This window comes from Ovis aries, chromosome 9 (assembly GCF_016772045.2).
Source record: "Ovis aries strain OAR_USU_Benz2616 breed Rambouillet chromosome 9, ARS-UI_Ramb_v3.0, whole genome shotgun sequence".
Taxonomy (NCBI): Eukaryota; Metazoa; Chordata; class Mammalia; order Artiodactyla; family Bovidae; genus Ovis; species Ovis aries.
This window is the reverse complement of record NC_056062.1, coordinates 76,795,757-76,813,825: the sequence shown is the minus strand read 5'-3', so window position 1 is coordinate 76,813,825 and position 18,069 is coordinate 76,795,757. Positions and strand designations below refer to the sequence as shown.

The 18,069-nt window shown below is 48.1% G+C and overlaps 1 protein-coding gene across 2 annotated transcripts in view; it reads right to left on the bottom strand.

Moving 5' to 3' along the window:
• Nucleotides 1-3,400: 3,400 nt before the first annotated feature.
• ANKRD46 (ankyrin repeat domain 46) overlaps nucleotides 3,401-18,069 on the bottom strand; it is an 89,853-nt gene continuing 75,184 nt past the window's right edge. The window contains exon 7 of one of the 2 annotated variants that reach the window (XR_009595089.1): nucleotides 3,401-18,029. Coding sequence is in view for 1 of the 2 variants with exons in the window: in XM_060393878.1 (XP_060249861.1) it covers nucleotides 10,661-10,766 (106 nt within the window). In the remaining variant the exon portion in view is untranslated. The remainder of the gene's footprint in view (nucleotides 18,030-18,069) is intronic. The other variant, XM_060393878.1, reaches the window with a different exon arrangement.

Genomic DNA, 18,069 nt, shown 5'->3' with positions numbered 1-18,069 from the left:
CCTTGCTATTCTTTGGAACTCTGCATTCAAACGGGTATATCTTTCCTTTTCTCCTTTGCCTTTAGCTTCTCTTCTTTTCTCAGTTGTTTGTAAGGCCTCCTCAGACAACCATTTTGCCTTTTTGCTTTTCTTTTTCTTTGGGATGGTCTTGATCCCTGCCTCCTGTACAATGCCACAAACCTCATCTGTAATTCTTCAGGCATTCTGTCGTCTATCAGATCTAACCCTTGAATCTATTTGTCACTTCCACTGTATAATCATAAGGGATTTGATTTAGGTCATACCTGGATGGTCTAGTGGTTTTCCCTACTTTCTTCAATTTAAGTCTGAATTTGGCAATAAGGAATTCATGATCGGAGCCACAGTCAGCTCCTGGTCTTGCTTTTGCTGGCTGTATAGAACTTCTCCATCTTTAGCTGCAATGAATATAATCAACCTGATTTCAGTGTTGACCATCTGTGATGTCCATGTGTAGAGTCTTCTCTTGTGTTGTTGGAAGAGAGTGTGCTATGACCAGTGGATTCTCTTGGCAAAACTCTGTTAGACTTTGCCGTGCTCTATTTTGTACTCCAAGGCCAAACTTGCCTGTTACTCCAGGTATCTCTTGACTTCCTACTTTTGCATTCCAGTACCCTATAATGAAAAGGACGTCTTTTTTGAGTGTTAGTTCTAGAAGGTCTTGTAGGTCTTCATAGAACTGTTCAACTTCAGCTTCTTCAGCATTAGTGGTTGGGGCATAGACTTGGATTACTGTGATACTGAATGATTTGCCTTGGAAATGAACAGAGATCATTCTGTTGGTTTTGAGATTGCCCCCAAGTACTGCATTTCAGACTCTTTGGTTGACTCTGAGGGCTACACCATTTCTTCTAAGGGCTTCTTGCCCGCAGTAGTAGATATAATGGTCATCTGAGTTAAACTTGCCCATTTCAGTTCATTTAGTTCACTGATTCTTAAAATGTCAATGTTCCCTCTTGCCATCTCCTGTTCGACCTCTCCTAATTCACCTTGATTCACCAGAGGTTTACCTTTACTTTTACCCAGAGGTTAAACAAATCAAAACAACAGGCTTCCTTTGAGGAGTTTGGAAAGAATGAAAACCCAAGGAAGAGCTGTCAACATGCAGGTCACTGAGGTACCAGTGGCTCATTATCCCAGAGGCTCCTCTATAAATCAGTCCCCCAAGGCACCCCTGGAAAGCGGGAACACAGAGGTCCTCAGGGGAGCCAGGAGCAGCTGGCCTCCATGGGGCCCCAAGGGACTGTGTGTAAAGGACCTGCCAGCAGCAGCAACAGGCTCATCCAGACCCTCATGAGAAAGGCCTAAGACTTGGGGGCTTGGATCCTGAGAGACAGCCCTTGAGGTTGAACTCATGCCCTTGATCATCTCCGCCTGTGACCTGGGCGGGGGGGGGGGGGAAGAGCACATTTAAATACATGTTAAATCAGTATGTGAATGACATTGCAATGATGCTCATGGGTACAGATCTGTAAAGACTGACTCTTGTGGAAAGACATTTTCAAACTGGAGGGAAAAACAAGATCATTTTCTCCAAAATATTCATTCAATAAATATTTACATAGGCATTACAAAGACAAACAAGGCTTACCTCCTGCCCTGCTGAGCTAATAAAATATGAGTGTGATTTTCCAAAGTAGAAATATGTGTATTAAGAAGATGAAGGAGCAGTTCAATAAGGAAACAGCATTCAGGGAAGAGAAAGAAATGAAATATATTAATATTGAAGAACTGAATCATATGTGTACAACTAGTTCAATTATATTTCAGAATTATTCCAAAAGTTTACTGCAAATCCTATTAGCTTTCTAAACAATTTGGCTTGACGTAAATGACATCTTTGTGTACTCTGAGCAGCGACCAAATTTTAACTGCCTGTAAAAGCCAAACAGTTGGGACTTTCCTGGTGGTCCAGTGTTTATGACTCTAAAGAAGAAGGGTGTGAGTTCAGGGAACTAAGATCCCACGTGCTGCATGGTAACAAAAAAGCCGTGGAATTACTTCCCTGTCCCGGAGAAGGTATGAACCAGGTGTTGGCACTGAACCCTAGCTGGTGGGCCTGAGGTCAGATTTTCTGTGTCCCCAGAGGGTGGAGAAGGATGGAAAGGCTAAAAGGTGAGGACAGGAAGGAGGCTGGAGAACTAGGCTTTTATACTTGAGGAGGCTCTTGCTCTTCTTGAAAGAATCGCAAATCCCCAGCACAGCTTAAGCGCTTTCGTTAAAACACACAATATGCAAGGTAAAATTAAGTTTAAAATACTATTCACAAAACTAAACACGCACTTATCCAGCAACTGGTCTCCTTGAAAACTTAACTTTCATACAAAAACCTGCACACAGATATTTATAACAGCTTTATTCATAATTGCCCAAACCTGGAAGCAACCAAGATGTCCTGTGGTAGGTGAATGGATAAATTGTGTTACCTCCAGACAATAAAGTAGTATTCAAGGATAAAAGAAGTGAGCCACTAAACCATGAAAAGACATGGAGGAAACTTAAAGGTATATTACTAAGTTAAAGAAGCCGATTTAAAAAAAAAGCTTATTATGGGTTGTATAATTCCAACTACTATTAATATATGTGATATTCTAGAAAAGGTGAAATTATGGACAATAAAAAGGTTAATGGTGCCAGGGGTTGGGATAGGAGGTGAGAGGTGAGGGACTGGAGGAGAGAGAGGGATAAACCTGTGAAACAGGGGACTTGGCGGGTGGTGGGGGGCAGCGTACCTGTTCTCTGCAGAACTGTAGCGGTGGATACGTGTCATTATACATTTGTCCAAATCTTAGAGTGTACAGCATCAAGAGTGAACCCTCATGTAAACTATGGACTCTAGGATTTCCCTGGTGGTCCAGTAGCTAAGACTCCATGCTTGTAATGCAGGGGTCCGGGTTCCACCCTTGCTCAAGAAACTAGATTCCACATGTGGCAACTAAGGGTTTGAATGCTGCAGCTAAAGATCCCATGGGTGGCAATGGAGATGGAAGGTCCGTGTGCTGCAACGAAGACCCAGCACAGCCAAATAAATAAATAAAATAAAAAATAAACTATGGACTTGAGTCAACAATAATGTGTCAGTATTGGTTCATCAATGATAAGGAATGTGACTCACAAATGCAAGGTGTTAATGAGGGGAAACTGGGGCCGTGGGGAAGGATATGGCAGCTCTGCATTTGCTGCTGAGGTTATTCGGTCCTCATTCCTTTCATTTCAGCTCCCAAAGTGTCAAATCTAATGGTTTGAGTAGCTAAAACAGAGCTATCGGTGCAGGTGACAGAAGTTATCCTCATTATTTAATTTGAACTAAGGGAGTAAGTTCACGGGGTTCTCAAGGCAATAATACTGAAGTAGTTTGCCACTGCCTTCTCCACAGCACTAAAGAATTGGTGCTTTTGAACTGTGGTGTTGGAGAAGACTCTTGAGAGTCCCTTGGACTGCAAGGAGATCCAATCAGTCCATCCTAAAGGAAATCAGTCCTATTCATTGGAAGGACTGGTGCTGAAGCTGAAACTCCAATACTTTGGCCATCTGATGTGAAGAACTGACTCATTGGGAAAGATCCTGATGCTGCAAAAGATTGAGGGCAGAAGGAGAAGGGGACAACAGAGGATGAGTTGGTTGGATGGCATCACCAACTCGAAGGACATGAGTTTGAGTAAGTTCTGGGAGTTGGTGATGGACAGGGAAGGCTGGTGTGCTGCAGTCCATAGGGCTGCAAAGAGTCGGACACAACTGAGCGACTGAACTGAAGGGGTAAATTGACTTCCCAGGTGGCGCTAGAAGTAAAAAATCTTCCTGCCAATTCAGGAGACATAAGAGACGTGGGTTTGATCCCTGGAAGAGGGCTTGGCAACCCACTCCAGTATTCTTGCCTGGAAAGTCCCATGGACAGGAGCCTGGTGGACAGGTCCATGCGGTAGCACTGAGTTGGACACAACTGATGGGATTTAGTACATTACACATAGTGCACAAAGCAGTGAGTTACCACTAGTCTGCACCGACTGGCGGGGAGGTGGTGGGAAGCCAGCCCCAGAATTCTGACCTGCCAGAAGGGTTTGCATTCTGGTGCTTGGCCAATTCAGTGGCCTGCATGCTGGCTGTGGGTCCCTCAGTCTCCTAGCCCTCCCCTTCCCTGGCCGAAGATGAATGAGAAGAAGCAGGGCTGACAAGGGAGGCTGAGTGGAGCCTGTGAGGAAGTTCACAGGGTCTGGCAGCTGTGGATCTGGCCTGGAGTCCCAGGTCTCCCCTTACCCATCTGTGAAATGGGGCAATAATAGTACTTACATTATGGGGATCATGAAGTGAGATGCGAGTTATAAGACAATGAGCACAAAGCCTAGCAGCATGCTGAAAAAGTTTAACATGTGTTTTATTAAAATAAAATTTGTTTTATACTCACTGATTATTACTAAATTAAATTATAATAATTATTATTGTGATTATGCTTCCTTTCTCATGGGTTTTGGCAAGAAATACCCCCAAAGGACAGAATATGTATAAATATGTGCTAGAGGTCAGAGCAGAGACCACAGACAAGAAATGGCAGCTTTATGATTACAGTGTTATGTTATTTTGTTGACAAAGTTACTAGAAAATCCCATTGGGTTTGCATTGTATTATTTAGCTCTGATGGGCAGCCATCACCCAGGTTACAGGCATCTCGCTCGCTGGCTGTGTCCATACTCACTCCAGTGGGATGGGAGCATCTTTTATGAGGCGGCAGCACAGGACTTCATACATACGCAGCCCCGGACACAAATGGGCCACTGGGTCTAGGAAGGGAGACGACTACTTTATTCACAGGCCTCCAAGGTGACCGACTGTCCTGGGGCCTAGCAGGCGTGGCCTCTAGCAGACTCTGCCTGAGGGGCAGAGATGACCTCTAGCCTCTGGGCTGCTGGGCCCACTGTCCTTGGTATTTCTTGCTTTGGATTGTTGGGGTGCAGGAAGGAGAATGGGAGTGCCTGAGGATCAACTTCTGCTGCCGTGGAGGGCTTGCCTCCATGCTCTGCACGCCCAGGACCCTTTTCAAAGACCTGGTCCAAGGAGTGATATCAGGAGAGAAGGCGACTCTGGCCTCAGACACAGAAGATGTCCAGCGGCACGTGCACAATCAAATCGCTGCATCTTTCCATCCAGGCATCCAGGCACGAGGGCCCACTCTGATGTGTCAGCCTCTCACTGGCTTGGCAGGTACTGCAAACAGACTCTGTGACTTGGTCACCAGGTGTCTGGCTCTTCTGTGACTGTGAGGAAGATCTGCAGAGAACGTTCACAGGGGAAACCAGCTCCCAGCCATGGGGAACAGGGACAGACTATGATTTGCACTGGGCAGAGAAGACCAAGGTCCTTTCACATCCCCAGCACTTCTGTGACTCTCTGGTGAGCAAAGAGAGGCAAGGGGGTCTTAGTCAAAATGGGAGAAAACAAAGGCCAGGTCTTTCCAGGGGCATCGCTTCTCTGAGTGTTCTGCCCCTGGGGACTGCTCTGGGAACTGTGTGACATGGGCCAAACAAAAACCATAGCTAATGTTTAGGGTATTTCCACTGTGCCAGGATCCGTAGCAGCCTCTGCGGTAGAAATCAGCAGAGTTAATATTTAGCAGTTGTGCCTGTATTTACTGGCATTCATCTAATAGCTTAGCGCCAAAGCTGGTTATTAAGTGTTTTCAAATCAGCCCTGGGTACTAGCACTGGTATCACAAATGTTGATATAGTCAAAAAACGACAAAGGTCTGTCTAGTTAAAGCTAAGGGCTTCATCTTCGGATGTGAAAATTGAACCATAAAGAAGGGCTGAGTGCCAAAGAATTGGTTCTTTCAAACTGTGGTGCTAGAGAAGACTCTTGAGAATCCCTTGGGCTGCAAGGAGATCAAACCAGTCAATCCGAAAGGAAATCAACCCTGAATATTCATTAGAAGGACTGATGCTGAAGCTGAAGCTCCAATACTTTGGCCACTTGATGCAAAGAGCCGACTCATTGGAAAAAGACCCTGATGCTGGGAAAGATTGAAAGAAGGAGGAGAAGGGGACAACAGAGGATGAGATGGTTGGATGACATAATTGACTCAATGGACATGAGTTTGAACAAACTCCAGCAGATAGTGAAGGATAGGGAAGCCTGGCGTGCTGCAGTCCATGAGGTCACAAAGAGTTGGACATGACTGAGCGACTGAACAACAACTAGCATTGGTGTCTACTTTGCAGATTAGGAAATTGAGGTTGAGAAAGGGTACCAGACTTGCCTGAGATCAGACAGCTTGTCTGTGCAGAGCCTGGATGCAAAGCTGTGCTGTGAGTACAGATCTTGGCGCTTCACTTGTATGTCCACTGTGTCCAAGCCCCAGAGTAAATACACCTGGGCGAGTGTGTTGTGTTCCTTACAGAGACAAGCCTCCCACACCCCTGGACCCCCCACACCCCTGTGCACGCAGCACAGAAAGGTGGGGTCAGTAGGGCATGGCTTGCTGTCTGTGCAGCAATCCCACAGTGATGGGGGAAGCTGGGCTTCAGAAGTGCCAACTCTTCAATAAGAAAAGACCACTCAGCCTAAGAAGGAAGAGGGACGTTGTTGGGAAAGGGAGAACCAAGAGAAATGAGGCAGGAGGGATGCCAGGCCTAAGACTTGTCCTCTTGGGAAAAAAAGTCAAGTCTTGGAATCATCTTCTTGAAGGGTCATTAAGCTGGGATTTCTTGGACACATTCCTCCACATGCTAGTTATATGCAGAGTGCTGCGTTAAGTATTTTGCCTGCATTTAACCCTAAAACAACCCAGTAATTCACAGTAGTGGGTGAGTTAGTACTACTGTACCCATTTTACAGATCAGGAAAGAGAGGCTGAGAGAAGTTAAAGGACACAGCAGATCTGACTGCTGTGTAAGCCCATGATGCTTATAATCTTTATTCTATACTGGCCCTCTTTTAGGGATTTCAACAACAGAGAGAGCATGGTTTTCGTACTGATTTGTCTTATACAGCTGTATTTCCTCAGCACCTGCTAGGAACCAAGAACTTCCACTCATTTATTCAACTGATTTTTTAAACCTTACTATGTGCCCAGCCAGGTGCTGGGTGCTCACTGGGGAAGCTCAGCAGTGGTCCCTACCTCACAGGTCTTATTGTGTTGGGTGAGGCCGGAGGAAGGAAGAAGGGGAGAAGGCAGTAGGAAAGTTGGTTCACAGAGTTGAGAGTTTCCTGTGAGCTAGACACTGTTCTGGGTGCCAAGTAATATGCCATTTCACCCTCTCAACAGGCTGTCAGGTGGATCACTTTTTTATTGAAATATAGTTGATTTATAGGATTATATTAGTTTTAGGTGTACAGCAGTGATTCAGTATTTTTTCAGATTATACTCCCTTATAAGTTATTACAAGATAATGGCTATCGTTCCGTGTGCTATACAGTGCATATTCATTTCTGATCTATTTTATACACAGTAGTTCTATCTGTTAATCCCATCCCCCGAAGTCGTCCCTCTCCCCTTCCCTTTCCTCTTTGGTAACCAGGAGTTTGTTTTCTAAGCCTGTGAGTCTATTTCTGCTTTTCATATATATTCATTTGTATATATTTTTAGATTCCACCTGTAAGTGATATCATAGACTATTTGTTTTCTCTCACTTCTTTCACTGAGCATAGTAATCTGTAGCTCATCACATTGCTGCAAATGGCAACATTTCTTTTTTTCTTTTCAGCTAAGTATTATTCCATTGTGTGTGTGTATACATATATATGTACACACACACACACACTTCTTCTTAATCCAATCATTTGCTGATGCATGCTTGTGTTGCTGTTTCCATGTCCTGGCTATTATAAACAGTGCTGTTGTGAACCTTGGGTGGTGTTTTCATTTTTACATATTCAGGACTGCGACTGCTGGATCATATGGTAGTTTGGTTCTTAGTTTTTAAGGTATCTCCATGCCGTTCTCCACAGTGGCTGCACTAACTTACATTCCCACCAACAGTGTGGGAGAGTTCCCTTGACGACTCTTATTATCTGCATTTCACAGATGAGCAAAAAGACTCGGAAAAGTTTGGTAATTGGCCCCAAGTCTCACATCCAGAACACAATGGAACTGGGTTTTGAATTCAGATGTCTGATTCCAAAGCCTGTGCTTTTAACTGATGCTTGCTATTCCCTGCTTTTCATATGTACTGCATCACAGCTCCAAACCCACAGAAGGCCGTTATTAGCCCCACAAGACCAATAGGGAAACTCGGGCTCAGAGTTCAAAGCAGGTGGCTCAAGGCCTTTCTGGTTAGCCCAAGGGTCTGAACCCAGGGACTGTGGTGCACATCCTGGGTGTGCTTCTTACCCCGCATCACACAAACCTGGGCCCCGGGGAACCAGGAGCTAAGGTGCCCCCAACTCCCCAGCCCGGCCTCCTTCAAGCACTGGTGGAATGAATGCCGTGTGGCTGGACACTGGCTGATGTGTTTGGGGCCGGTGTCCAAGCATCGGGAGGGCTGTTGGAAGCTGGGCGGGTGGACAGCAGGAGCCTGAGGAGTGCCAGCAGGGGTGGGCATCCAGGGAAGCCCCCCACCAAAGAAGGGGACTGGGAACCGTTGCGCTTTCTCCTGTACTGCGCATTCCCAAGCCATCCCCTGTGACTTCCACCATTTCAGTGTGAGAAGACAGAGGCTGCTGATTGACAGTGAAAGGAAATGGCCCAGGTCTGAAACTTCCTGTTTATCTAGTATCTGCCACCATATCTGTGTTATGCAAATATCCTCACTCCTGAAAAATGCAGGCATGTACAGATACACACACACAGATGCACACACAACACACACACACACGCACACACACACACACACACTTGGCCCTGTGCAAGTACCTATTAAGTTGGAAAATGATTCCATTAACATGACAGCCAGGGTACTGGGGGAAACTGCTGTAGGAATTTATGATCATTAAAATAGCAGGGTTTTCATTTGGTTCAAAGAGCTTAGCAGATGTTCCTACCAGGTAAGCCCTTGCTCTGGCTCCTGGCCAGCGCTGGTCTGGTTTCTACCTGGCAGGGTCCCTTACGAGGGAGCTAGGGGATGCCTTATGAGGGAAGCGGGTGTGGGACAGAGTCTCGTCCAAACTTCGGGCTCCTCTCCAGCCTGGGGAATTCCATTTCCTCCCAGCCTGGCTTTTCCCCGTGGGCTCCTGGGAGCTGCTGCAGTGAGCCCAAGCCCACGGTGAGTTGAGATGAACACAGACCTTGATGATTTTCTGTTGGTTCACCGTGACCTTTTTCAGATCTTTCTTCCAAAACAAGTTCAGGTCTGAGCCTAAGACGGCGACTTGCTGGGACGGTCTGTGCTTCCAGGGAGGCCTGAGACCCAGTCTCTGCTGCTGGCTGCCTCTCCACGACACCCTCCCCGCCCCCACCCCCCGCCCCCGGGGAAGCTTTTTTACAAAGGTGAATGTGAGCTTCAGTTTCATAGGTGAAAGTGAAAATGACATGTGACTTACAGAAAATTCTGAGAGATTCAAAAGAACTGCTCTTTGTCATGAGTCAAACGGCTGAATGCTTTTCTCATATCCCCAGCTGCCTGAATGAGGGGAAATAGATATAAATTGCTGCCAGAGAAAATCTGGTTAGCTGTCAATTAAAAAGAAATTTATTTTCACTCTTTGCTCTCTTCCTGCCCCCACCCCAAACCCTCGCCTGGGCAGTGGGAGGGTGGCTTTTCCTCTCCCCATGTAGAAAGAGATGCAGCTGAGGTTCCAGGGAGAGCATCCATCACTGGCTCAGAGCTGGCTTCTCAGATTCCAGGCCAGTGCTCATCCCATTACCAAGGGGAGTGGCCCTGTGGCAGGAGTATGGGCTGGGACAGGTCAAGCAGAGTGGACATCTTGGTTCTGCTACTTACCAGCTGTGTGAGCTTGCCAAATCTCAGTTTCCTCACCTGTAGGATGGGGTTGTCGTGGGTATGACAGAGAATATGGGTATAAAACACACGTGGGGCTGGTCGGGGACCTGTGGATCAGGGAGGCATCATGGTGACCACACACTCTGGAGATGCTCACTGATTTTTATTAGGTCCTCAATCACAGCAAAAAGGTCAGATAGGACAAGAAAGATCTCCAAAGAGTGTCTCTAAAATCTGTCTTTCAGACATAAGTTTGCCTCAAAACCTGCTCCTGCTTTAGGGACGCTTTTAGGGAGGAAAAGAGTAGAATGAACGGTGAAAATTTTTGTGAGAAAGATTCTCTCCACCCCTTGAGAGGGGTCAATGTCCATTTCTACACTTATCCATGAACTTGACCTGACATGTCTTTGCTGGCTCAATCTCTGAAGAAATGAGACATCAGCCTGTAGTTCTTCAAACCCGTAGATAGGAGACAAGTCCAGAGAGAAATGGGAACAAGTGCTCTAGTGCCTAACCCATGTGAGCCAACTACAGATCCAGATTCAGCCCACTTGGCCACCGAGCCCTTCCTGTGCCCCTGCCGGATGCCTGGCATGCTGTCGCGTATGGGGAGGGGGGAGACTTGTCACATGGGAATAAAGGCCGTGTCTCTGCTGCACATCAGATACTGGCCTGGGTTCTTTGCAAATGGAGTTTCATTTAATGTTTCCGGGAGCCTCTCGGGTAGGCATGAGTATCCTCACTCATCAGTGAGGCACAGAGACGTTAAGCTCCTAGCCGGGGTCACACAGTAGCAGGCTGGTCTTGAATGTGTGTCTGGTCAGCTGCCGTCTGCATCTGCCACCCCTCTCTGTAGGAATGTCACACACACCCTCGGGCCTGGAGGAATTAAAAAGCAGGAGGTGAAAACAAGCTCCGGGAGTTGGGGATGGACAGGGAAGCCTGGCGCACTGCAGTCCACGGGGTCGCAAAGAGTCGAACACGACTGAGTGACTGGACTGGACTGAAATATGCAGCCCCAAACCCTCAGATAAGGATATAGGGGCCCAAGAGCCCCAAGGAGAACACAATCAAAGGAGCAGAAGGAGGCAGGGCTGACTTCATGGAGGAGGCGGGGTGGGGAGGAGATGGGGATGCATCTGCGGGACAGAAGGTGGGGCTGGGGAGGGAAGCGAGAACAGCAGGGGAACCTGCAGACCCTGAGACTGGACTCCATTGGCCTGGGGGCTCATCAGAGGCCTCTTTCAATTCCCCTGAAGCTAGGGACAGAGCCCTGGGAGGAGGCTGGGCCCTTGGAGAGTATGTCACCTGTGGGTCCCAGGCTCCGGCGAGTTCTCCCCGCCCCTCTGACTCCAGTGCCAGCTTGGGTGTTGGGTATGGGCAGCTCTTGAGCAGATGGGCCGGGCATCTGCTCTGCTGGCTGGGAGCCTGCCTTGCTGCTGGCTGAGGTCGGCGTGTCCCCTCGGGTCATTGGCACGGTAAAGCAGGTCTTGCGAGTCAGTGGAGGCGGGCAGGTGGAGTTGGAGCGGGCACCCCCAAGAAAAGAGGGATTGGAGTGAGGCCCTGGGACCTTAGAGGGGTGAGGACCTGAGAGGTGGGGGGCAGGCATAGCCCCCTTCTGCGTGGAACCGATTATGGTTGCCTCAGTAGGTGCCAAGGCCACAACCTAAAACCTGGGTGTTAGGTTTTATTTGGCAGACACACTGAGGACTTAAGTCCAGAAGACAGCCTCTTGGACAGAGAACTCCCAGGGCGTAAGGGAGGAGCCAGGATATAGGAATTATATATATTTTAAAAAAAATCAGGTAGTCAGAACATCAAAAGATGACTGTTAATTAAAGAAAACCAGACATTTCAAGTTAATGAACTTAGCGCTTTTCCAGGTATGGGAAGATACAAGAGTCTGGGCTCACTGAAATCATTGCTTTGCTTGGCACCTTGGCTGTCTGGAGCCTGGAGCCTTACTCTTCATCCTGATCCCCTCTGAGTGCACACTCAGGGGTGGCTGCTGGTTTGATGGGCTCCAGGCAGCACTCTTTGTTTAGTGACAGGGAAAGGCAACCCTTTTCCTGCAAACTTGCACGGCCGTAGCCCTCCCAGACGGGCACGGTCTTAGCAGCTATGCTGAGACTCTGGCCATGCTCCTTCAGAGGCTGCAGATGTTGACAGCTGGGGCAGAGCAGGAGAGGGAAAACACACTCCAAGGGAGACTCGTGACTGGCCCCCACCTGTTCCTCCTCCCTTCTGCCCGTCTTGAGGAGGCGAGGCCAGAATTCTAGGGGCCAGGTTCCACTCCTCTCCCATTCAGCACGATCCAGTATCTGGTCCTCTCCACCTCTAACCTGTCCCTCGACCTGCCCAGTTTGGTCCCCCACATCCCACCACCATATCCAAGCACGACTTTCTCCGGCTCGGCCATTTCCATGGCCGCCCACCTTGGACCCCATCCCCATTTCCACCTTGGCCTTTTCCAAGTGTAAGCAATAAAACACAAATCAAATCTCCTTCAACCTTGCTTCATCTGCTTCCCGAGGGGGAAAAGACAACTCGCCATCGTGGTCCCAGGGGTCCTCCCTGATGGCCCCTTCCTGTGCTTATCACTCACTCACTCATTCATTCATCCAACACGCATTCACTGAAGCACGATCACATACTCTTTTTAGACCCTGGGGGCAGTGACAAAACAGGGGAAAAACCCTGATCTCTTGGAAGGAAGTTTTTGGTGGAGGGAGGGGAGACCATCAGTAAACCAATATACAAGATGGTAGATAGTAAAACCAGGGAGAATAGAGAATGAGGACAGGAGCTAGGGAGTTGGGGGCTGAGGGGGGGCCACAGGGGAAGGTGGCCTCGAGAAGGTGACCTTGAAGGAAGGCCTGAAGGAAGTGAGAAGCGGGTCACGAGGATGTGCAGGGGGAAACTCCTTCCTGCTGAGAAAACAGCAGTTGTGTCCTGACGTGGGAACACACAGGATGCTTGGCATATTTTTAAGGAACACCCTGTCTACTGTTGGTCACTATCAGATAATTTTTATCACAATGCTTCCACAATTTATGATTGTATATATTTTTTTAGACAATACTCAATAAGATGTTGGAGAAGGCAATGGCACCCCACTCCAGTACTCTTGCCTGGGAAATCCCATGGACAGAGGAGCCTGCAGTCCATGGGGTCGCTGAGGGTTGGACACGACTGAGCGACTTCACTTTCACTTTTCACTTTCATGCATTGGAGAAGGAAATGGCAACCCACTCCAGTGTTCTTGCCTGGAGAATCCCAGGGACGGAGGAGCCTGGTGGGCTGCCATCTATGGGGTCGCACAGAGTTGGACACGACTGAAGCGACTTAGCAGCAGCAGCAGCAGCAGCAGCAAGATGTCTTAGAGTCTTCCCTCAATTAGCTGTCAGCTGTCTACAATCACGGATACATCTCTCTGATACCTGAATCATTCATATGACATCATTAGCACAGGGCTTGGTGTCTCGAAGGTATTCAGTAAACTTGTGTTAAATGAGGCAATCAACCTGGCAGCTGGCACTGTGAAGAGGATATGTGAGGAGTCCCTTTGGGGGTTTCCAGAAAATGCCTGGGACACTCTAAAGAGGGTGGGGGTCTATGTAAGCGGGTGGTTCTGTGTGTGGTGGGGATGGGGTGCATCACTGTGAGGTGGGCATTACCATGACACCACTGGTGGCCGGCTTTTTTTCCTTTTTTTTTAAATTGGAGGATAATTGCTTTACAGTGTTGCATTGGTTCTGCCACACCAGACTGACTCTTCTCTGAGCTGTCCTTTCTTGTTCCAATGGCTCTCCCACCAGTGGCAGGGGACAGTTTCAACTCATTTAGACCCCTCACTCTTCCAGCCACTGGTATGGAAAACTTGAGAAGCAGATTCTACTTTACGAGAATTTCTTGCAGACCCTGGAGACAGGCTTATTCTTTTTTGTGAAGGTCCCACCCAACTAGCAGTAGGAATGTTAAATATTGACAAGCAGGAGAAGATAAAAATCACCTTCCAAGGCCTGGAATTTCCCCATTCCTGAGCCCCGGCCTCCCTGTCTGAGAGATAGACTGCCAGTGCCAACTCTATACCCAATCTCCCCTACTGCCTTACTGAACTGTGGTATTGGAGAAGACTCTTGAGAGTTCCTTGGGGTGCAAGATCAAAGCAGTCAATCCTAAAGGAAATCAACTCTGGATATTCATTGGAAGGACTGATGCTCAAGTTGAAGCTCTAATACTTTGGCCACCTGATGCAAAGAGCCAACTCATTGGAAAAGATCCTGATGCTGGGAAAGATTGAGGGAAGGAGGAGAAGAGGGTTACAGAGGATAAGATGGTTGGATCCATCATTGACTCAATGGACATGAGTTTGAGCAAACCCGGGAGATAGTGAAGGACAGGGGAGCCTGGCATGCTACAGTACATGGGCTTGCAAAGGGCCAGAGATGACTTAGTAACTGAACAACAACGACCTTAGCCAGGCCTTAGTCTAAACAATCTCATATAAGACCAACATCAGGCAAGGCCATTCTGTGCCTGTGAGGCCATAAAGTGAGTCAAATGGACCACTTCACAAGTTTACCTAAATGCAGACAAAACCAAGCACAAAATGCTGAACATCTCCCTTCCCTGGCTAATATGAATGACAGCTGCTTTTTTATCAGTTGTGACTTTAGCTTTGATCTAGTCTACCCTCCTTACAGATAAGACTTCCAAGGTACCCAACCATAAAGTCGTCCCATTTCCTGACAGAAGTCAGTCCAGAGCAAAGCCCTGCTTTCTTGGGCCCTCCCTAAATTCACCTAACCAAAGTCCAAGTCCTTGGGGTGAGCCATCTCCTTTGCAGTAAGTGATTAGGGCAACTTGTTCAACTACAGGCATTCAAGTAAATCACGTGGGGGTTAGTTACAAGACAGACTGGGATTCTGAGTGATAGAACACTTGCTTTAACTCATCCCCAGCAGTGGAGCATCGGGCCATGTGTTGAGCAGCAAGGCAGTCAAGAATAGTTGGTTCCAATGCTAGAAGCACTTGAGTTTGATCACTGGGCCCCTCTATGAACCCTGGACTGCTTTCTAGAGAAAACATACCTGTATTTCAGTAAGTCACTGCTGTTACCAGCAGTTAATACAGTACACTGTCCTTAGACAGACTTGTGGTCCCAGCTGACAGGGCCTTGTGGTGACCCAGTTTGTGCAGGCCTAAAGTGAGCTCGGGGAATGGTTGATCAAAATATGTTGTCTTGGAGGCAACATTTTGAGCAATCAGAGAAACCACGTCATTCCACTTAGCTGACTGGTTGAAAATCCTCCAGCAGTCTCCAGCTGCTCTTGGGCTCAAGGACCTGAAACAGGGGAGGTTCCAAGCCAGCCAGGCTGAGGCAGTCCGGGCCTCGCCCCTCCTCGCCCTCCCTGTCTCACCACCCTCACCTAAGAGCACCTCGGCGCCCTTTCCCCTCCCCCCCTGCCCTCGTCTTCCTCAGCTCAGGGTCCTGACCCTCTGAGGCTGCCTGGGGTCTTCTTGTGCTTCCAGGGAACCCGGCCTCCCTTGACCCTCGCTCTTTCTCAGGATACCCAACATTTCTTTACTTTGTGTTCCTCTCTCTTTCCATTGGTGGTCAACGCCTACAGGGCAGGAACCACGTTCTGTTCGTCACCTCCCCGGAGTAGTCTGCAACATTCAGTAAATACGAAACTGAACTGAAGGCTCCAGCCCCCACGGTGGGCCCCTTAACCTCTAACCAACTGGACAAAGGTTAGAAAAGAACAGTGAAAGAGACCTTCGCTTCACAATGTTTCTCCTTTTCAGCCTGTGTGGAATCGGGGGACCCCGTGGGGTTTAGATGCGAAGCTCTAGGTCATACTTCCCCCTGGAAACTTGGCCCCCAAGAAAAACGTGGGCTTCTGAAAAACCACAGGTGTATGAATTAGTGTTTAGTAAATGACTCTTAAACTGAAAGCTGGGATTCGTCTATATCTGGGCTTCTCATGCTTGAATATGTTTACATATCAGCTGAATAGCAAATGCGTCTTAGCCCCAGGGTGAGTTCCACAAGCGGAGACCTGAGCACTGGCATCACCTGGCAGCTGCTTGGAAACACGAATTCTTGGAACCCACCCCCGCCATGGATCCTATCGAATCAGAATCTCTAGGGGTATGATCCAAGCATCTGTATAAATCTCCAGGTGATCAAACTCAGCTCCCAGATACACCAAAAAAACAGTTAGCTATAGTAATAGCTCCCACCTAAGCAAGTGGGCTTACGCTATACATTCCTTACTTTCCAATCTTACAACAGCTGAAGGGAAGCTGTTGAAAATAGACTTTTAAAAACCACAGAAAGAGAAACGCTAATGACAATACCTGTATAGTGATGGTGACGATGACAACAGCGGTATATGCTCTGTGCGCTGGGGTCTGTAACGATATGATTGTGTCAGGAAAGCTTTGTAAGGAAATAAGCTAAAATGCTCACAGTAGCTGGTTTAGGAGTAATTCTCCCCCTCTTCTCTAAGTTAAAAATGTTAATTTTTGTATTATTTATAGAATAGAAAGATGCAAGCAAGTGTGCTAAGTGGCCTCAGTCCTGCCTGACTCTTTGCAACCACATGGACTGCAGCCTGCCAATCCTCTGTCCATGGGATTCTCCAGACAAGCATACTGGAGTGGGTTGCTGTGCCCTCCTCCAGGGGATCTTCTCCACCCAAGGAGCGAATCCAGGTCTCCTGCATTGCAGGTGGATTCTTTACCATATGGGCCACCAGGGAAGCCAATAACAGAACGATACGTTTATTCAACTGAAAATTCTGTTCTTATTTCACACTATCAGGGACAGAAGGGGCTGGAGGTTGGGATGGTTTGGTAGCCTCCACAGCACCACAGCATCAGCCTTTCTCAGGGTCGAAGGCAGGAGGCGGGGGATGGGCAGGCACATGAAGTGGAAATGCCATCAGGGTATTTTGGGGGAACAATTTTAGTACAAGAGACGAAAACTAAACTCAAACTGGACTGTGCCGAAATAAGTAAGAGAGAGAAGAATGAGGAGGAGGAGGAATGCTGGAAGGGAGGGAGGAAGGAAAGAGAAAGACAGAAGGAGGGAAGGAAAGAAGGAGAGAGAGGGAAAGATGGAGAGGAATTTGCCTGACTCTGCAAGTTAAAATACCAGCCAGAGCCAGGATGCTCTCAGGATTCTGTTCACCTCTTAGCCCCCCTTTCCTCAGCATCAGCTCCACTCCCAAACTAGCAGAGTCTGCTGAAGTTGTCTTTGATTGGCACAGCCTGGGTTCTTTTTTTAAAATTTAGTTATTTATTTATTTTTGGCTGCAATGGGTCTTCAGAGCTGTGCTCGGACTTTTCTCTAGTTGCAGTGAGCGGGGGCTACTCTTCCTTGTGGTTTAAGGGCTTCTCATCATGGTGGCTTCTCTTGTTGAAGAGCACGGATTCTAGAGTGTGGGGCTTCAGTAGTGATGACGCATAGGCTCAGTTGCCCCCAGGAATGTGGGATCTTCCCAGAGCAGGGATCAAACCCATGTCCCCTGCATTGGCAGGCGGATGCTTGACCACTGGGCCACCAGTGAAGTCTCCAGCCTGGGTTCTGTGTCCAGTCCTAGGGCCTGGACCAGGTTCCCCTACAGAAGCACATCAACAGAGAGGGTCGAAGAGTGCTCCCCTAAGGAAAGCCGAAAGGCTGCTGTCAGAAAGACGAGATGCAGGGCAGGAAAAATCTTGGATAATTGCTTCAGTCCATCAATATTGGTGCTTGGAGACTGCCTCCTAGGTTGGTCCCGGGCATTTTTCAGACTTGGGCTGAGAGTTTGGATAAGACCTGGGGTGGCTGCAGTCATCCAGAGAGCAAAGCTGTCCTCAGAGGCATGGGGGTGGTGGGGTGGGTTCTTACTCACCGAGGTTAACCCTGCGTGCACTGTTCTCCAGAGGAAGTGGAATTTCCACATGGTAAGTTCCCTTCCCTGTACAATGAATTGGTATCTTGGTGAGAAACCCGTGGGCCGCTGGTTGAGAAGAGAGGTCTTCTCTGAACAAGAGGGAATTTACCACCTTCCTCTCGACGGTGACAGGGCGGGGTGTGGATTGATTCATCTGCAGATGTATACATCTCTGTAGATACCATACTGCTGGCCTCTGCAAAATACATGCCTGGAGATCATTTCTGCCAGCCAGG